The sequence below is a fragment of the Coptis chinensis genome, unplaced genomic scaffold (assembly GCF_015680905.1).
Source record: "Coptis chinensis isolate HL-2020 unplaced genomic scaffold, ASM1568090v1 utg1761_pilon_pilon, whole genome shotgun sequence".
Taxonomy (NCBI): domain Eukaryota; kingdom Viridiplantae; phylum Streptophyta; class Magnoliopsida; order Ranunculales; family Ranunculaceae; genus Coptis; species Coptis chinensis.
The window spans coordinates 245376-260590 of record NW_028238113.1 but is presented as its reverse complement, the minus strand read 5'-3'; the positions used below and the strand labels follow the sequence as shown (position 1 = coordinate 260590).

The 15215-nt window shown below is 36.9% G+C and overlaps 4 protein-coding genes and 1 long non-coding RNA gene across 5 annotated transcripts; 2 read left to right on the top strand and 3 right to left on the bottom strand.

Moving 5' to 3' along the window:
* The first annotated feature begins 195 nt into the window (after window positions 1–195).
* Window positions 196–1360, top strand: LOC147473834 (uncharacterized). Its single transcript, XM_086586996.1, has one exon. The coding sequence runs from the start codon at window positions 333–335 to the stop codon at window positions 1221–1223; it is 891 nt and encodes a 296-aa protein (XP_086443122.1). The 5' UTR covers window positions 196–332; the 3' UTR covers window positions 1224–1360.
* A 444-nt stretch (window positions 1361–1804) lies between these two features.
* LOC147473833 (uncharacterized) lies at window positions 1805–2286 on the bottom strand. The gene is made up of 2 exons (XR_015210274.1): window positions 2153–2286; window positions 1805–1868 (listed from the first exon to the last, which is right to left on the bottom strand). It is a non-coding gene; the product is annotated as an uncharacterized LOC147473833 (long non-coding RNA).
* Window positions 2287–2306: 20 nt separating this feature from the next.
* LOC147473832 (PHD finger protein) lies at window positions 2307–3450 on the top strand. Its single transcript, XM_086586997.1, has 2 exons — window positions 2307–2507; window positions 2650–3450. The coding sequence occupies exons 1-2, from the start codon at window positions 2441–2443 to the stop codon at window positions 2955–2957; spliced, it is 375 nt and encodes a 124-aa protein (XP_086443123.1). The 5' UTR covers window positions 2307–2440; the 3' UTR covers window positions 2958–3450.
* Window positions 3451–3621: 171 nt separating this feature from the next.
* On the bottom strand, window positions 3622–10819 carry LOC147473831 (aspartic proteinase 36-like). The gene is made up of 10 exons (XM_086586994.1): window positions 10438–10819; window positions 9598–9727; window positions 8886–9133; window positions 7546–7770; window positions 6507–6669; window positions 6352–6425; window positions 5530–5620; window positions 4588–4663; window positions 4332–4403; window positions 3622–3846 (listed from the first exon to the last, which is right to left on the bottom strand). Exons 1-10 carry the CDS (start codon window positions 10653–10655, stop codon window positions 3701–3703), a joined length of 1443 nt encoding a protein of 480 aa, XP_086443120.1. The 5' UTR covers window positions 10656–10819; the 3' UTR covers window positions 3622–3700.
* An 818-nt stretch (window positions 10820–11637) lies between these two features.
* On the bottom strand, window positions 11638–14771 carry LOC147473830 (aspartic proteinase 36-like). The gene is made up of 10 exons (XM_086587006.1): window positions 14416–14771; window positions 14013–14142; window positions 13661–13908; window positions 13194–13418; window positions 12911–13061; window positions 12753–12826; window positions 12457–12547; window positions 12208–12283; window positions 11942–12013; window positions 11638–11848 (listed from the first exon to the last, which is right to left on the bottom strand). Exons 1-10 carry the CDS (start codon window positions 14649–14651, stop codon window positions 11688–11690), a joined length of 1464 nt encoding a protein of 487 aa, XP_086443132.1. The 5' UTR covers window positions 14652–14771; the 3' UTR covers window positions 11638–11687.
* Window positions 14772–15215: the final 444 nt, after the last annotated feature.

The following is a 15215-nucleotide window of genomic DNA, read 5'->3' as shown; positions in this document are numbered from 1 at the left end:
AAATAAGTAGGAACCGCTATGAATTCCAAGGTTATGTTCATGCATTTACCGCCCTACATCTCCTCCCAAAAATGCACAAAACGTCGAATATGAATGACTTTAACGCCACATAAAAGTCTTGTCCAATTACTCCAATCAGAAACTTCCCGTGTAATGGTAGGGTAATTACCATCGCCATTGGCTTCCCATGCATCTTTTGTCATGTGAATACTGTAAAGGTTTTTCTCTACCGCTTCATTCACTCTATTCACGTTGAACCTTGTTCCTAACCAACCCTTTTATTCATTTTAGTTTCCCTTCATCCTCATTCCTCTTCACAACATACATCACTCATGAAAGACTTGTCTTTCCTTCTTCTCAAGAATAATCTAGGAGCTAAGATGAGAAAAGGTTTCAAGAACTTCTGCAATGGGGATGGATCAACGTCAACGCTAAACCAAAGGAGAAACGACCAAGACATGTCTTGCATGGTGACTCCATCTCTTGACAGTTCCTCCTATTTGGGAGACAACAATGTAGCAAATCGGACACCAACGTTGGAGGAGATGATATTGCAATTAGAGTTAGAAGAGGAAGCTGCTAGGAAGGTGAAGTTGAATGAATATGAAGAGATACGACGAAGAATGTCCTGTGTAACCAACTCCGATGTTCTACGGTCTGCAAGGAATGCACTGAACCAATATCCTCGTTTCTCCCTTGATGGAAAGGATGCCATGTATCGATCATCCTTTAGAAACATTACTCCTGTAATGGGAGGTGGCTACAAAGATGGTCGAAAATCAGTTTGTTGTGGAAGTGGACTTACCGAGCGAATTCTGCTTGGAGGTGGATATGGTCTAGGCATTGAGAAGAATCTCAACTTGCCTCACACCATTGGAGGAAAAAGTGTGATTTGGTGCAAACCAAGTGTGGTAGCTACGTTGATGGGTCTTGAGGCCATGCCAATACCTATAACTAGAAAACTTGGTAAAGGAAGATTGGGCTGTAAAGTAAAGAGCCAAAATCTCAGGAGAGCTGAAAGGCATGAAATGGAGAAGCAGAGAGGGTTCACTAGGGGTATGAATGGCTGGAAGGAGATAGGTACTGAAGCTAGACGTTCATTTTCAACAACCAATAGTAGCTGTGTGACGAAGGCGATTCCTCCCGTTGAGCTTCCAAGACCTAAACGCAAGGATTGCCTGATTAATAATGAGAGGAATTTCTACAATACACAACACACTTAAAAATCCTAGTGTTTCTTTGAGTTTCCAGTAAGTACAAATGAAAACAATGGTGACTTATCTTGTAACTATTTGGAATGTTAGTTGTAAATCTATATAACCTGTCATCTCTCAAACTTATGAAAGTTAGCCTTCTGAAACGTTAGTAAAACAGTTGGAGTTACAAGCTAATCTACAAACTTTTTTCTATAATCAAATCTGATCATTTAGGTTGGGCAATGATTTTACCCAAGCCCACCCAACTAAAGTTCTACTCTCGTCTGATACAGATAGTCCTAGTCTAAACGCAAAACCTAGTGTCATATATGCAAGCCCACTCAACTGACAGAATAATAAACACACATAAGATGGAAGTATGGAACTAACTTTAAAACATTTTTTCGTAGTATTTGGTGGGGCAAGTGTTGCAAGAAAGTCTCGTGAACAAGAATCATCACGTGAATGGAAAACTACTATTGTGATGGAGACTGCATGAGAGTGATCTGCAATGTTACAACTTAGAATTTAGAAGGGAGAAATTAGTGGCCTGAAACATCAGCAAGAATTGAAAGCGATCCAAGTATAGTTTGATGATCAACTTCAACTTTTGAATACCAAGCTGATAACCCACACCCCACATGTTAGGCTAGCTATATATACACATTAGACCTGGCAAACAAAGAAAAATTAAAATTGCAAGCCACCGGAATAGTCCTTAATTTGAAAAGAACCACAGGACTAAGAAATTGTTATGGATAAGACTAAGACATGCACGAATCGAATAATGTGGAGGATTTCCAAGTGCATTAAGTAAAAGTTATAATAAATGGATGCATGGCAAGTCGTCACAAAGTAAGTGACATAAACATGTGGGTGTTATGTGTAAACCCATGTGCTGGGAAGTGGGAAAGAGAAGACCTACAGAAGAGGGACGTGTAGCGAATGTAGTTTACCTGGTGAGGGAACTTTAGCAGAGTTAAAAGACTTCATCATACATTGGGTCGTCTGGTTAGGTAGGAGGCAAGCAAGTTCTACATCTTACTCCATCCTCTCATTCTTGCACCTTTTTCACCTTATCGTGCATGTGACCCTCTCCAAATAATGATGTCCAACGAATATCATACCAATTACCAAGTCATCACACTTGCACATTAGCCCAAGTCCCATACAATCCTTGACAAACTATATAACAGGGTAAGGTGGTATGTCTTGCACTCAAAACTTCCTGTAAAACAGATAAAATGCTGAACCAGACAGCCTTCAAGCTTTTGTGTGCTCTTCTTGCTTTTGCCTATTTCTTTCATCACGGTCAGTAGTTCCTCTCCTTTCCCCCAAAGTCACTAAAAGAAAGGGAAACATAGGCTAAAAAGTTTTTTGAGTAACAAAACTGTAGTTCTAACAATCTTTTTTATTGATGAATTTTCCATTGACTGGTATCACACAATTGCAGGGTGGAGTGCGAAGTGTGTTGCCAACAATCCAACTGTGCGGCAGACCCAGGTTGGATTCGAGAAGCCTCCCAAGTTCCTCGTGGAAGTCCAGAACAACTGCCCAATGTGCCCTGTCATCGACGTCCACCTGAAATGTGGAACCTTTCCTCAGAATCTTGTCAACCCCAGGCTGTTCAAAGTATTGGGTCAAAATGATTGTGTTGTTAATGGTGGCTTGCCATTAGGTCCACTGCAGAAAGTTTCCTTCAGTTATTCTCACCAGAAGTTTCTCATGTCGCCTAGTACCTGGTTCTTCCAGTGCGAGTGAAACCTGGTACTTCAGTACTTCTGGGAGTTACATATATTTTACCAATTCGCAAATTGCATAACTCTGCTTGCTGATGCTGTTTCTTATACTTGTGTAGATAAGTTTCTTTAGGTTTCAGACTCACAAGATGATAAAAAAACCCAGACCAGGGCAACCAAATCTGATGAATCTGAAATTGAGAATAAACTCACCAATCAGTATATTGGAATCTGATTCCACACTCTTGTTTCTGAGGAAAGGACCAAATATCCACTCTTCTTTCAGGGAGCACATTGAGAACTGATTGAGCATATCTGAGCTACAAAAATCCTATTTAGATATTTTTATATGTACAAATGCTATAGGTTGTCGGGTATTCAGGATGCAAGGCATGAATAAGTGTAGGTAGAACTGTACAATAGAGAATGGAAGCTTCCTATCAAGAAAAAAAAGAAATGTAGAATCGAGACCTGGGTCCCAGGTGATATTATACATAACCAATTTAACACTTTAACCACACTGTAGCTGGGTAACATAGTGCAACAAAGATGAAAATAAATTAATGCCAGTAAAAAAGCAGGGGGGGGGGGGGGGGTGGTTTACGATATATTTGAGGCTTCTGTAAACTGATGTTTGGCATGCACAATAATGTGGTGATGTGAACTCCAGTATAAATCCAATCAGATAAAGAAAACAACGCTTTCCATTGACTTTGTACTATACATCGAAACAATGGAGTTTTTGAAACCCACTATCAGCAACAATCAATTAATCAAACTTTGCATGACAGTTAGTAACAGCAATATTAGGAGTCTTTGAATGTACAGAATGCTTGCAGAAGATATATTGTGAGAACCTACAAGATGTACTGTTCCAGACTGCTCATCCTGCAGTTTAATACTTGAAGAGCCTGTAGAAGTAAGATGAACAACAAAAACAACAGCAAAGTCAAGGAACTTATATGACCCCTGCAGCCCTTCAAACTATAGTAACTGACAAATGATTTCCATCAGAATCAAATTTAAACGCAAAAACATTTGAGTAACTGTTCATTCGCCTATCAAAAAAAGTAAATGTTCATTCCCATAAGGCCATAAAAGTTCACTAATATAGGCTTAGCTGGAAGGATAATTCACTAGTATGAGTAAAATTAGTATTTTTCTTTACAATATAAATTAGAACTACAAATATGGTGAATGCTAAGTACTGCGAGTCACATTACCAGGTAAGATGAGTATGAGGAGAGCTACATCATATACTAAGCCCTTAAGACAGAAGAATAATTTGCAAAAGATTACCATAAATATACAACCCGTACTGACACACTTGACTAAGCATGGTTAAACAATCAGAGTACATATACAAAAATATGAGAAAGCATGCATGTTTACTCACAGTTGTATTCAGTCCATCCAATGACCTGATTCTCAAGATCATACAACACTAGCTTATTTGACAATACCAAGTCTGCATGTAAAATACTGAATAAATGAAGGCGAAGAACATAAATGAAACAATCACTATTAAACTCAACTGTTAAAATTTGTCATTGATCAAGTTGATGAAGCCAATTTTTTCAAAAGATTTTTTAAAAATGACAAATTCAATTTATTAGTAGCCTAAAAGAGAATTATTAAAATATGACAAATACCTCCCAAAAGAGTCATGTCCCTCCCATCTTTTGACTGCCGAGCACTATTTTGCCAACCAATGCACCATGTATCACCCTGTAAAAGGAATAAATTGCAGAATAAAAAAGTTAAACTACACCCATAATTACATTCCCATAGCATCAGCAAACATTAAACATTCTACTGCTTTTTTGCACCGTGGAATTAAGCATTTGCTAGAAAAACAAATGTGGAGTGGACTGTGGACTGTGGACCAGAAGGGTGGACAGAGTATCAACATCTGATAGAGAAGATACCTCTTTTCTCATTTCCCATACACGTAGTAAAATACTTGTGCGGTAGATCTGATCTTTAAAACAAATATTTCCCATTTGCTACTTGTCAGGACATTTTAGTATTCACCAATTTCAGTGCAAACATATATATGTGTTCTATCATTAACCAAGTTTCAACAATTCTTTACTAGTATTTCCATCCTACACAGAATGGGATCACCACTGTTGAATCATTTCGTTTGTTGAACAGGTAAGAAATCTTAATAGAAATCAACTTTCCAAGTTTTGACTTAGGAGTACAATCGGTATATATTGTAACAGATGGCATGTTTAGAGCAGGATCCAAATCTTCCATCTATTTTTCGGAGATTCGTGGAAGACTTTTTATCTTCTTTAGGGAAGGGTGAACAGGCAATAAACAACTCCAGGGAGAGGAGTCACTGATTTATGCTTTCACATCCTCTTTAGCTTGCAGCTGTTGCAGTTTTGTTAAATAACAGAAAATTCCATAAATAGACAGGTAAAACTATGGTAACAATCACAAACAAATAATTAAGGGAAGCACAGCATGATTATGGTAAAACACTTATAAATAACAATGAATTGAAGAAGAAAACTAAGTGCATTTGCCCCAGCGCGCACATGCACAAAAAAAATATTGTACTGGGTTTTGTAGTTTTTACTTACACCATGATTGAACAAATACTCATGAGGATATACCACCAATGGTAGCGAATTTTCAAAATTAAGAGTAACAATAGGAAACGTATCATCCACACTGCAAGTGAGAGGCAAACATTCAAATTAGTGGAGATGTTTTTGTTATTTTAAATAAATAAGTGCAGGGGGAAAAAAAAATTGGAAAACTGTAACTATACAACGAAATAGAGTTCAATGCAGCATAGAACACAAAAATTAACTTTCTGGTGCACCAAAACAATATAAGTGAAACGTTTCTAGTTTTCCTTTTATTTTCTGACATATTTCTCTCACCCAGAAAGCATATGGAACTCTTAAATAAATCTCATAAGACCACACAAAGTACATTAAACAGAATAGAGGTAGAGGTAGCAATGTAGTATGAACAGAATCATGACTAGAAACAATTGACAGAGAGACTGATATCTTGGAAGTTGAAGCTAAACTCAAATGCGAAAAGTTAAGAATACTGTTTTTTTTTTTTTTTTTTTGATTGGTAAGCCTGTTTTAAATGAGATCAGTAACTCTTTGATGTTGGCGGGGTTCGAGCCCCATACCTCTGGTATCATCACCCAAAGGTTTTCCCGACTTTGCTAGTCGGCACCTGCAAGAATACTGTTCAAAGTCTGCATCTTAATTATCTGCTAATATTTGATTCATCTTAATAAAAGTTTCAATTTCACATATGTTTTTTTTTTATAAATAATAACACTAATAGGAAATATATCATTAGAATGTATATTAGAAATTCTGACTAGTAGTATAACAAACCCCCAAAACAAAAAACAATCTGATTCACAAGAGACCTACCTTTCACTGTATGTAAAACATGTAAACTGCTCTTCAACACCATACAATCTTGAATCAGACAGGTTGGACAGTATCTAATGAATTTAAGAAGGGAAAAAATGAGCATATGTGCGGGAGAATCTACAGGTGGGGACAATTTAGACAAGATCACATACCTTACTTATTAATGGATCATAAACCACCTCTGGAAGATAAGCCAAGGTTGTTCCACTATCTATTATTGTCCCTTTCCTCTCTCCAGTTTCAAACACATCTGTGGGCAGTTGCAGAGTGACATTACCAACCTCAATTGCCTTCAAATTCACATTGTAATGTAGCCTGTGATATATCCAAATCTTAAAGACATAAAAACCTTATAAACAAATATCTGAATCTTTCGAGAAATGAACAAAACACCTTCAATCAGAATATCTCCATTATGTCAACCAACATGCCCATATGTGCACATATTGCCTGTAGCTCTACACCCCAAGTGAATATGGTGTACCTGAGCTTATTTGCACCAATTTATATGACGAGCAAATCAAGTCTCAAATGGACCAATTAAATGTCTTAATCCTCAACAAAAAATCATGCCATGTCAAAAACAACAACCATAATCCTCTTCAAGGAACACATAAGCCTAATCTACATTTACGTGATCCCCATCTTCTGGTTCAAAACATTATTATTCTACCATGTCCTCATTACTTTCTACAGTAACAAGTTCCTGCCCCAGAAGTCCCTCTCCCACATCCTTGTTTAGTTAGGGTCAGAGGAAAGTAATGTCCGAATAAAGTCATGAATCAATATACATACATGTGGGGCTCTAGCACAATAAAAAATTTCATACAAGATGGGTCTAAACTCAGGCGCCTGCTTCTTTCAAGTAGCCCTGTTTGGTTATAGGCAATGTGCCTTAAACCCGCCTTGCCTTACATGTCCTTGAGTCCTTCTAATATACTATTTCAATAAATGTGGGGCAGTGTGGAAAATCTGCAAGCTCAAGAGTGCAGAGAATCAATATGAAGAGCAAGCAGACCTTGACCAAGTCTCTCCTACTCATTCCAATAACTGTTTTTAGAACTCTGGAACCTTAGAAGAAGTAACTAGATCATATTCATTGAACTAATGCAAGATATTGTACTCGGTCAATTAGGAAAAAGATAATGGACAACTATGAAATTCTTCGATAAGTAAGAAAACATCACTTACTGGTTTGGTACTAATGGAGTTGTATTCACTTTTGGCTGCACCACACTACCAATAGCAAATATTCCACCACCATTCTTGCGATCTAAGCAGTGAGAAAACACCCTCTTCACTTTTCCTGATGATGCTAGCTGTGAAATAATAGAAGAATTTGATTGACCAAAACCCAGTAGTCCATCTAATGCTTCAGGACCTGTGTCTAGATCCCCTGATTGTTTAGCACCACACCTATCACAACATATATCCTTTGTTGATGATGAAAAACCAATCCAGAGAAAGATTCAAACAGAAACAAATAACTGCAATTTGATGAAGACTATCATTTTCTATTAAAAACTCAAACAAGACAACTGAGACAATTATAGAATACGATATCATGAAAGTCTGAATGTAATAAGTGGTCAGAAAAGATGCTCAGGGATCAGACAAAATGCTTTAGCTCTATGTTACACGGACACGCCATGTTCTAAAAATAATCAGTGTCAGATGTGTATCCACGTGTCCTTGTCGGACACATACTGTATGTGAGATACCTCAAGTTTTGATATTTCGTCGTGTCAGACACTTCGTATCCATGTCAATGCAACAACATAAAATTAAAATAAATAAATAATATATACATTCCAATAAGTATTATCATCTTCTTCTTTTCTTATATGTTTTTTCCTTGTATTACTATCTCTTTTTCTTTTTGGTGCGTTCATGTGTGGCAGAATCGGGAGGGGGGACCTGAGCTGGTTTTGACAAGAGGACCTCTTGGTTGGAATACACTTTACAACCAGCAAAAGAGATGTTCCTCATTGTGGGTGACATTCTAATGAACACCAGGGTCTTCTTAACCCTACTTATTATCCAAAATGAACAAATTGAATTTTAATTGACAGACGGCATAAAATTTATACATCAACAGCCCAATTATACAGCATAGACAAAGTATGAATTGACAAGTAGATACTGATTGAAGATCTAACACAGAGGAAAAGTATCATTTATGTATTATGTATAAAATGAAAAATTTGATTAAGTCAGGTTTAAAATGTTTCACACATCGAAATAAAAATGTTTCCATAACAGGAGATGCATTATTTTCAACAATAGACGGCTTCAACCCACGTAAACAATCCTAATTCAACTCACTAAAAGGTACCTAACAGTGAAAATATGCTTAGCACTTCATATACGTATGGCACTCATCAATTCATATATATGCTTGGCAATTCATATTTAAGAGTTGAAAATACAAATAGTTCGTATAGCTTGCAACTGGAGAGCAGCACAAACTCAAGAGGTATGTGATCTGCAATTTGGTCACGACTACAGTCTTCCAAACAAACTTTACTTACCCAAATATAACACTTGTATTTGCTGGTGCCGTTAGATAATTTCCAGCTACTCTGTCAAACTTCACAAAATCCCTAACGAAGTATCCAATGCTCGAACTCCCATCTCCATAGAGCACGCTATATTCACAAAGTGATTCCTCTGTACAACCAGGAATAGGTCCAGATTGTGTTGAAGCGCAAAAAGTATCATTACAGGAAACCATTTTTGAAGTTGCAGAGGCCCTCGGATCATAAAGTTTGAGTTCTATCTGCGCAAAGAACGATAAATCCAACATATTATAACCAGAACAAAAACCCACCCAAGAACCAAAGTTAAATATACCATACAGTTTGGTGCTTGTAGATTAATGTGTATTCCAGCCAAAAAATTCACAACTCTCGCATATGCATGAAATGAGCTGTGATTGTCTATATTGCATTTGTCACAAGAATTACCATATGTTCCATTCTGGAATGCTGAAGCCGAAACATCCAAATTGGAAGCAAAGATGTGGATAAAATGACATTTTAACACATATAGCAACATAACTAGAAGGTCCAAAACGCCATACCATCTTGCTGTTTCGTTATGTAAATAACACCGCATCTTTTAGCTAACATTATGTTCTCGAAAGTTAAAGCCAAACACTTCGAACTGGGACAGAACACATTGATCCATGATATTAATTACATATAGGGACAAAAGTGAACTTCTAAGACAGAAGAAACATACACCGAGGCCGCTCTTCTTTGGACAGTGAGTACATTGGATGCAATTGACCCAGAAAATGTCACTTCCGGTGTCGACTTGCACAAAATAGTCCTTTGAAGGAGTTCCCATCCCTATTTTAGTATAGTAAAGCCTGATTCATTAGAAACAAAAACTAATCAATTAAAGAGAAACAGATTCACAAAATGCTAAAAAACATAAACCAATACCACGCCAGTGAAAGACATGGTTTACAGTTGTTGCTTTATAAAATGATCCAGCAAGTTCATTCTCAGATGCCCGAGTTATGCTCATCCAAAGAGGTGGAGAAAAAAAACAAAAAAACTCTTTCCTTTTCTAATAGTTTTCAATACCATGACTATGTCTCTCAAAGTATTATCAATACAACTGTTTCTAAAACAATTAAACTCATTTCTTAACTAATTATTTATAAAGTAGCTAATCATGAACCAAAATCAAGAAGACTTGACTTCTCAAAAAAAAAAAAAAAAGTTCAAGTCCTTCTCAAAAAACAACTAAAAATAAAAATACCAACAGAAAGACTTGACTTCAAAAGCTACTAGTTTCCGTACAAAATCAAATTAATTAACAAATTTTTTTCTTATCACAATTAAAGAAAACATACTCATTATTCTTGCAAATTAGTTTAAAATTCATTCATTCATTCATTCTTCTTAAGAATACCAATTCCAACAAACTACTCATTTCAATAAAGGCCCCTTATAAAAACACTTGTTTATTCCAAAAGACTATTCATTTAATCATTTTCTTCATAAAAACTTCACACTAGACTAAATTCATAACAAATTTAACAACAAATAACACAAAAGAAAGTAACTTTACCCAGTGCCAATAGGACTACCATCACCACCTAATGGAAAATCAACATTAGCTAACATTCTACTATGTCTAAGACTATCATGTGCTTTCAGTGCACTTAAAGATCTTTCTTTTCCAGCAAACTTATGCACCACTTTGAAAACTTTCCCCTTTCCATTTACAACCATCACTACAAACACTTGAACCAATACAAGAAGCCAAATTCCATATTTCAGACTCATCCTTAAAAAACCACACTTTCTCTCTTGCACAGCTTTTTCAGAGAAGAAATGGTTTTGAGGCCAGAGAAAAACAAGCAAGCAAATACAGGTGTGGACTGCTTAGTGACGGAAGTCAGTAAGTGATCTGCTGGAAATTTTGTCTATAGTTGGAAAGTTCGTTGGACACGTGTTGTCTGATTATTGGTTTATTTATGATACTGCCGTTATTTCGTTGAATCTCGGAGCAGTTGGTATTGTGAAATTTTACGGCATTTCGTACTATGTAAGGTGTACTAGTTAGTTTGTCTGGTAATCTGGTTAGGTAGGTTCGGAAATCGAAACTGATGCTATCCAAACTCCAAAGTCTATAACAACGTTGACTAATGAGGCCTATCCACTTACAGGTTTTCATTTGACACACGGAACATATATATTGACACACGTTTTTCTCTATTTGGTATAAGGGGCACCCGCGCCCTATGTGTGCTTATGTCTTTGGCGACTTCCAGTGTTTTTGGCGCGCCTACGTTCGATTTTTGCCTGGTCGAGAGTGTGCCCGCGTTTTACCGTTTTCAAGATTTAATTCGGGATCGTTTCGAAGTTTTTGAAACAAGATAAATATAGGTTTTTCAAGAAAAAACCCAAAACCAAAACCAAAGAAGAGAGAGAAAGAATTTTTTGTGAGTTGAGTGTTTCATTCTTTTATGAAGCGAATTGAGAGAATTTGTAATCTGTTACTCCGGACATCTAGTAAAATTTGGAACTTCGCGGTGTGGGACGAAAAGCAATTCGTCGAACCACAATATATCTCGCCTTGTGGTTTGTTCTTCTTTACATTAATTGTTTACTTTATATCTTTGTTATTCGATATCGGTAAATGTTGGGATATTACTTGGAGGGTGTTGAAGTCTAGCTTGTTTAGTGAGAAAGATCAATCTTTGCGTAGGATTGATCTATTTGTTGTGTACTGTAATTAATTAAGATACATCCATCTACAACACCATTATCACGAAATAGTTTGAAAATTAGAAATGTGAGGCCGGCCTGGAAAGACTACTGTATGTATGTTAACATCTGAAATATTGCACTGAGCAGTAGCAACAGCATAATGCTACGCATATCTTGACCATGAGCAGAAGAAGCAGTAAGATCGTGAGCACCAACTTGATATATTGAATTTGATTGCTCATCTTGAATTCCAATGGTTGAGGAGCCTGTAACCAACCACGCGAAATTCACAAATTTGAACTGGAAATAAGAAGACAATGGGACAATATTTAGGAAACAAAGGCATGTACGTTACTCACAGTTGTACTCGGTCCATCCAAGGGCTTGCTTTTCAATATCATACAGAACAAGTTTGTTTGATAACACTAAATCTGTAAGAAATTTAGGAACAAGGGGTCAGAGAACAAGGATATTCCTCCTTCAAGATCAATCCTAATGGTTATTTATCAAAAAATAAGCTCAATCCATCGATGATTTACCAACAACTTTTTTTTTGTTTGTTTTTTGAAAAGAAACGGGTTTGAAATTGCTAACTAACTTTCATGAATCTTTGGTACGTACATACCTCCCAAAATAGTCATGGCTACCACGTCCTTCAATTCAGTTCCACTGTTTTGCCATCCAATGCAATATGAGTTACCCTGCATTGGTGCGACTAATACATTAGATTGCGCCTACACATGTTTGAAGTTTCAAGCGGGAGTGTGGTGGGCAGTATTAGTATAGTCAAAGCAGATTTCAAAAAAAAAAAAAAAAATGGAACAAGATGATGCACCATCACTGATGATTTTCATAAGAACTTATTTCAACTTACATCATATTTAAATAGATAGTCATGAGGATAAACCACTAGCTGTAGGGAACCTTCAAAAACAAGAGTAACAGTGGGAAATCCATCGTCCACGCTGCAATGGAAGAAGAACATCTTATCAATCAAAACCTGATGATACTTACCACTTGAAAATGGAATAAATAAACATAAACGAATCGAAAGGTGCAATGAGAGAAAAGGAACAAATCATGCAGAAGGATCTATTGTACTTTTCGTACAGCTATCTATAAACTACACTAGAGTAATGAATAAATTAAAGAATGTCACAAATACTATACCTGCTAGTATAGTCAAAGCACTGAAAATGCTCCTGAACGGTACGCACATTTAAATCACCATGGTTCAACATTATCTGAGGCAAAAAATGAACTGAAAGATTAAGCATTTGTTTTCTAAAATGGATATCGAGAAGAGCAGGCTTTACATTTATCTGTACCTTGCTAATTAATGGCTCATAAATCTCCTGTGGAAAATAAGCCAAGGTCGTACCACTATCGACTATTGTTTCATTACCAAATCCACCTGCTGGAATCGGAAGAGAGTCCTTTCCAACATCAATTCCCACCATATTGATATTATAATGTGGCCTGAAAGAATGAACGGCAATCATTAATATGTCATAACCCTGAAACTGAAAATCCTACTGAGCAGAGAAGACAGGTAAAAGGAAAATTTTAACAGATAGGAACTAAATTATGGGTATAGTTGACGCTACGTACTTATTTGGCACTAGTGGAGTTGTATTTACTTTAGGCTGCACCACATTTCCCATGGCAAAGATTCCACCTCCATTTGTTCCGTCTAAGCAATGAGCAAACATCTTTTTCATTGATCCAGCTGCAGCCATCTGTGACATCATGGAATTACTTGACTGTCCAAAACCAAGTATCCCATCAAGTGCTGTACTGGGATCAACAAGATTTCCCGTCTGTTGAAGACCACACCTATATAGCATTACATACGAAAATTAAAAAGAGAGCACAAAGAAAGTCCACTCGACTTGCATCAATTGCAACCTATTGAAAGACTATATGTATAGTCCAACTAATTTTCAGTCAGAACTTAATATCAAGAAGTTAAGACGACGAATACTGACGCTAAGGATCGAACACTATCACACCAGTGACACAACATATTGAGTTGATGCTTCAGATGATGGTGTGAATGTAATAACTAAATGACTTACCCAAATATAACACTTGAGTTGCCTGTTGTTGTAGCGAGATTTCCAGATACTCGATCATACTGAATGCTATCTCTCACAAAGTATCCAACAGTTGAGCTTCCATCTCCATACTGCAGGGAATATCCACAGCGCACGCCAGAAGTGCAACCAGGATCAGGACCATTCTTATTTGCCAAGCAAAATGGTTGATCACAGTAAATTAATTGTCCAGTCGCAGAGCTGCTTGGATCGTATAGTTTGAGATGCACCTATTCCCAAAAAATGAGACCCCTATAATAGTTAGAAATTGTACATGATAATTTTTAAGGACTGCTATAAGTTATATTGAAATTAAAGCAAGAAAAAAACATACTCCAAGGCCACTCTTCTTTGGACAGTTGCTGCATCCAGCGCAGTTTACCCACAAAATGTCACTTCCAGTATCAACATGCACATAGTGATCCTGGGAAGGAGTTCCGATCCCAATCTTAGTGTAGTAGAGCCTGAACCAATTAAACAACCGAAAAACAAATAACTAAGCCAAGCAATATAGCGGCGAAAAATATACAGTATATATGAAGGTATTATTAATTCTCCGTGAGATAATTCTTGCAACAATTGTGTCGATCAATGAAAAATACAGTCAATACTATTAGAAGAATTAAATGTTCTAACATGTTCAAAATGACGGTATTCATTGTACTTGTCCTTATATTGCCTAATGCGTTTGAAACAGAAAGGAACACAAAATGGGAATAAACTACCCAACTACTAACCCAGTTCCAGTAGGCTTTCCATCTCCACCCAACGGGATGTCAACTGCAAATAGAAGCCTTTGGTGGCGTTGTCTGTCATGATCTTTGAGAGCAGTTAGAGAAGTTTGCTGACCAGCAAATTTGTGTTGTACGCGAAAAACTCCCCCAGTGGCAGAGACTTTGGAGGCAACAACCAGTAGAAGCAATAAGGGTATGGATATAACATCAACAACAATCCATCTGGGATTTATCACCATTATGATAATGAAGATGATGAGCAGACCAGGTTATAATACAGTTAGACAGTTGGAAAAGTTCAAACTGAAGACAATGATCATAAAATATTGAAGGGTTTTTATACCTTTATCAAATTGAATAGGACAATGGGAAGGCAAATATACGGTGAAGGACACAATGTAAGGCCGTCGATGTCTCGATGACCACGACCATGTCATGACAAGGCAATGCAATGCAATGCAAGGAAAGGTAAAGGCAATTTCCTCTTGTCCATTGTGGTGAAAGTGATGAAGTGATTAAAGTAACGAACATATTAATTGATCTTCTTCTATTCGGCCCAAGTAGTCCCAAGGAAATGTTTTCCTTAGTAATGATCAAACAACTTGGTTGTTAATTGGTATTAGTCAACAGGAGCTAGTTCAATTATATATCCACATTGTCTTGGCTGGTAATAGAATATGCTTCATGTCAACCTTAATTATGTCACCTTCTCCATCTACTATGCATGACAAGCAAGTGAGCAACAGCCGGCCTCTTTCAAAAAGATAAAAGAGACTTCAATCACGCGTAATTCTTTCTCTTTG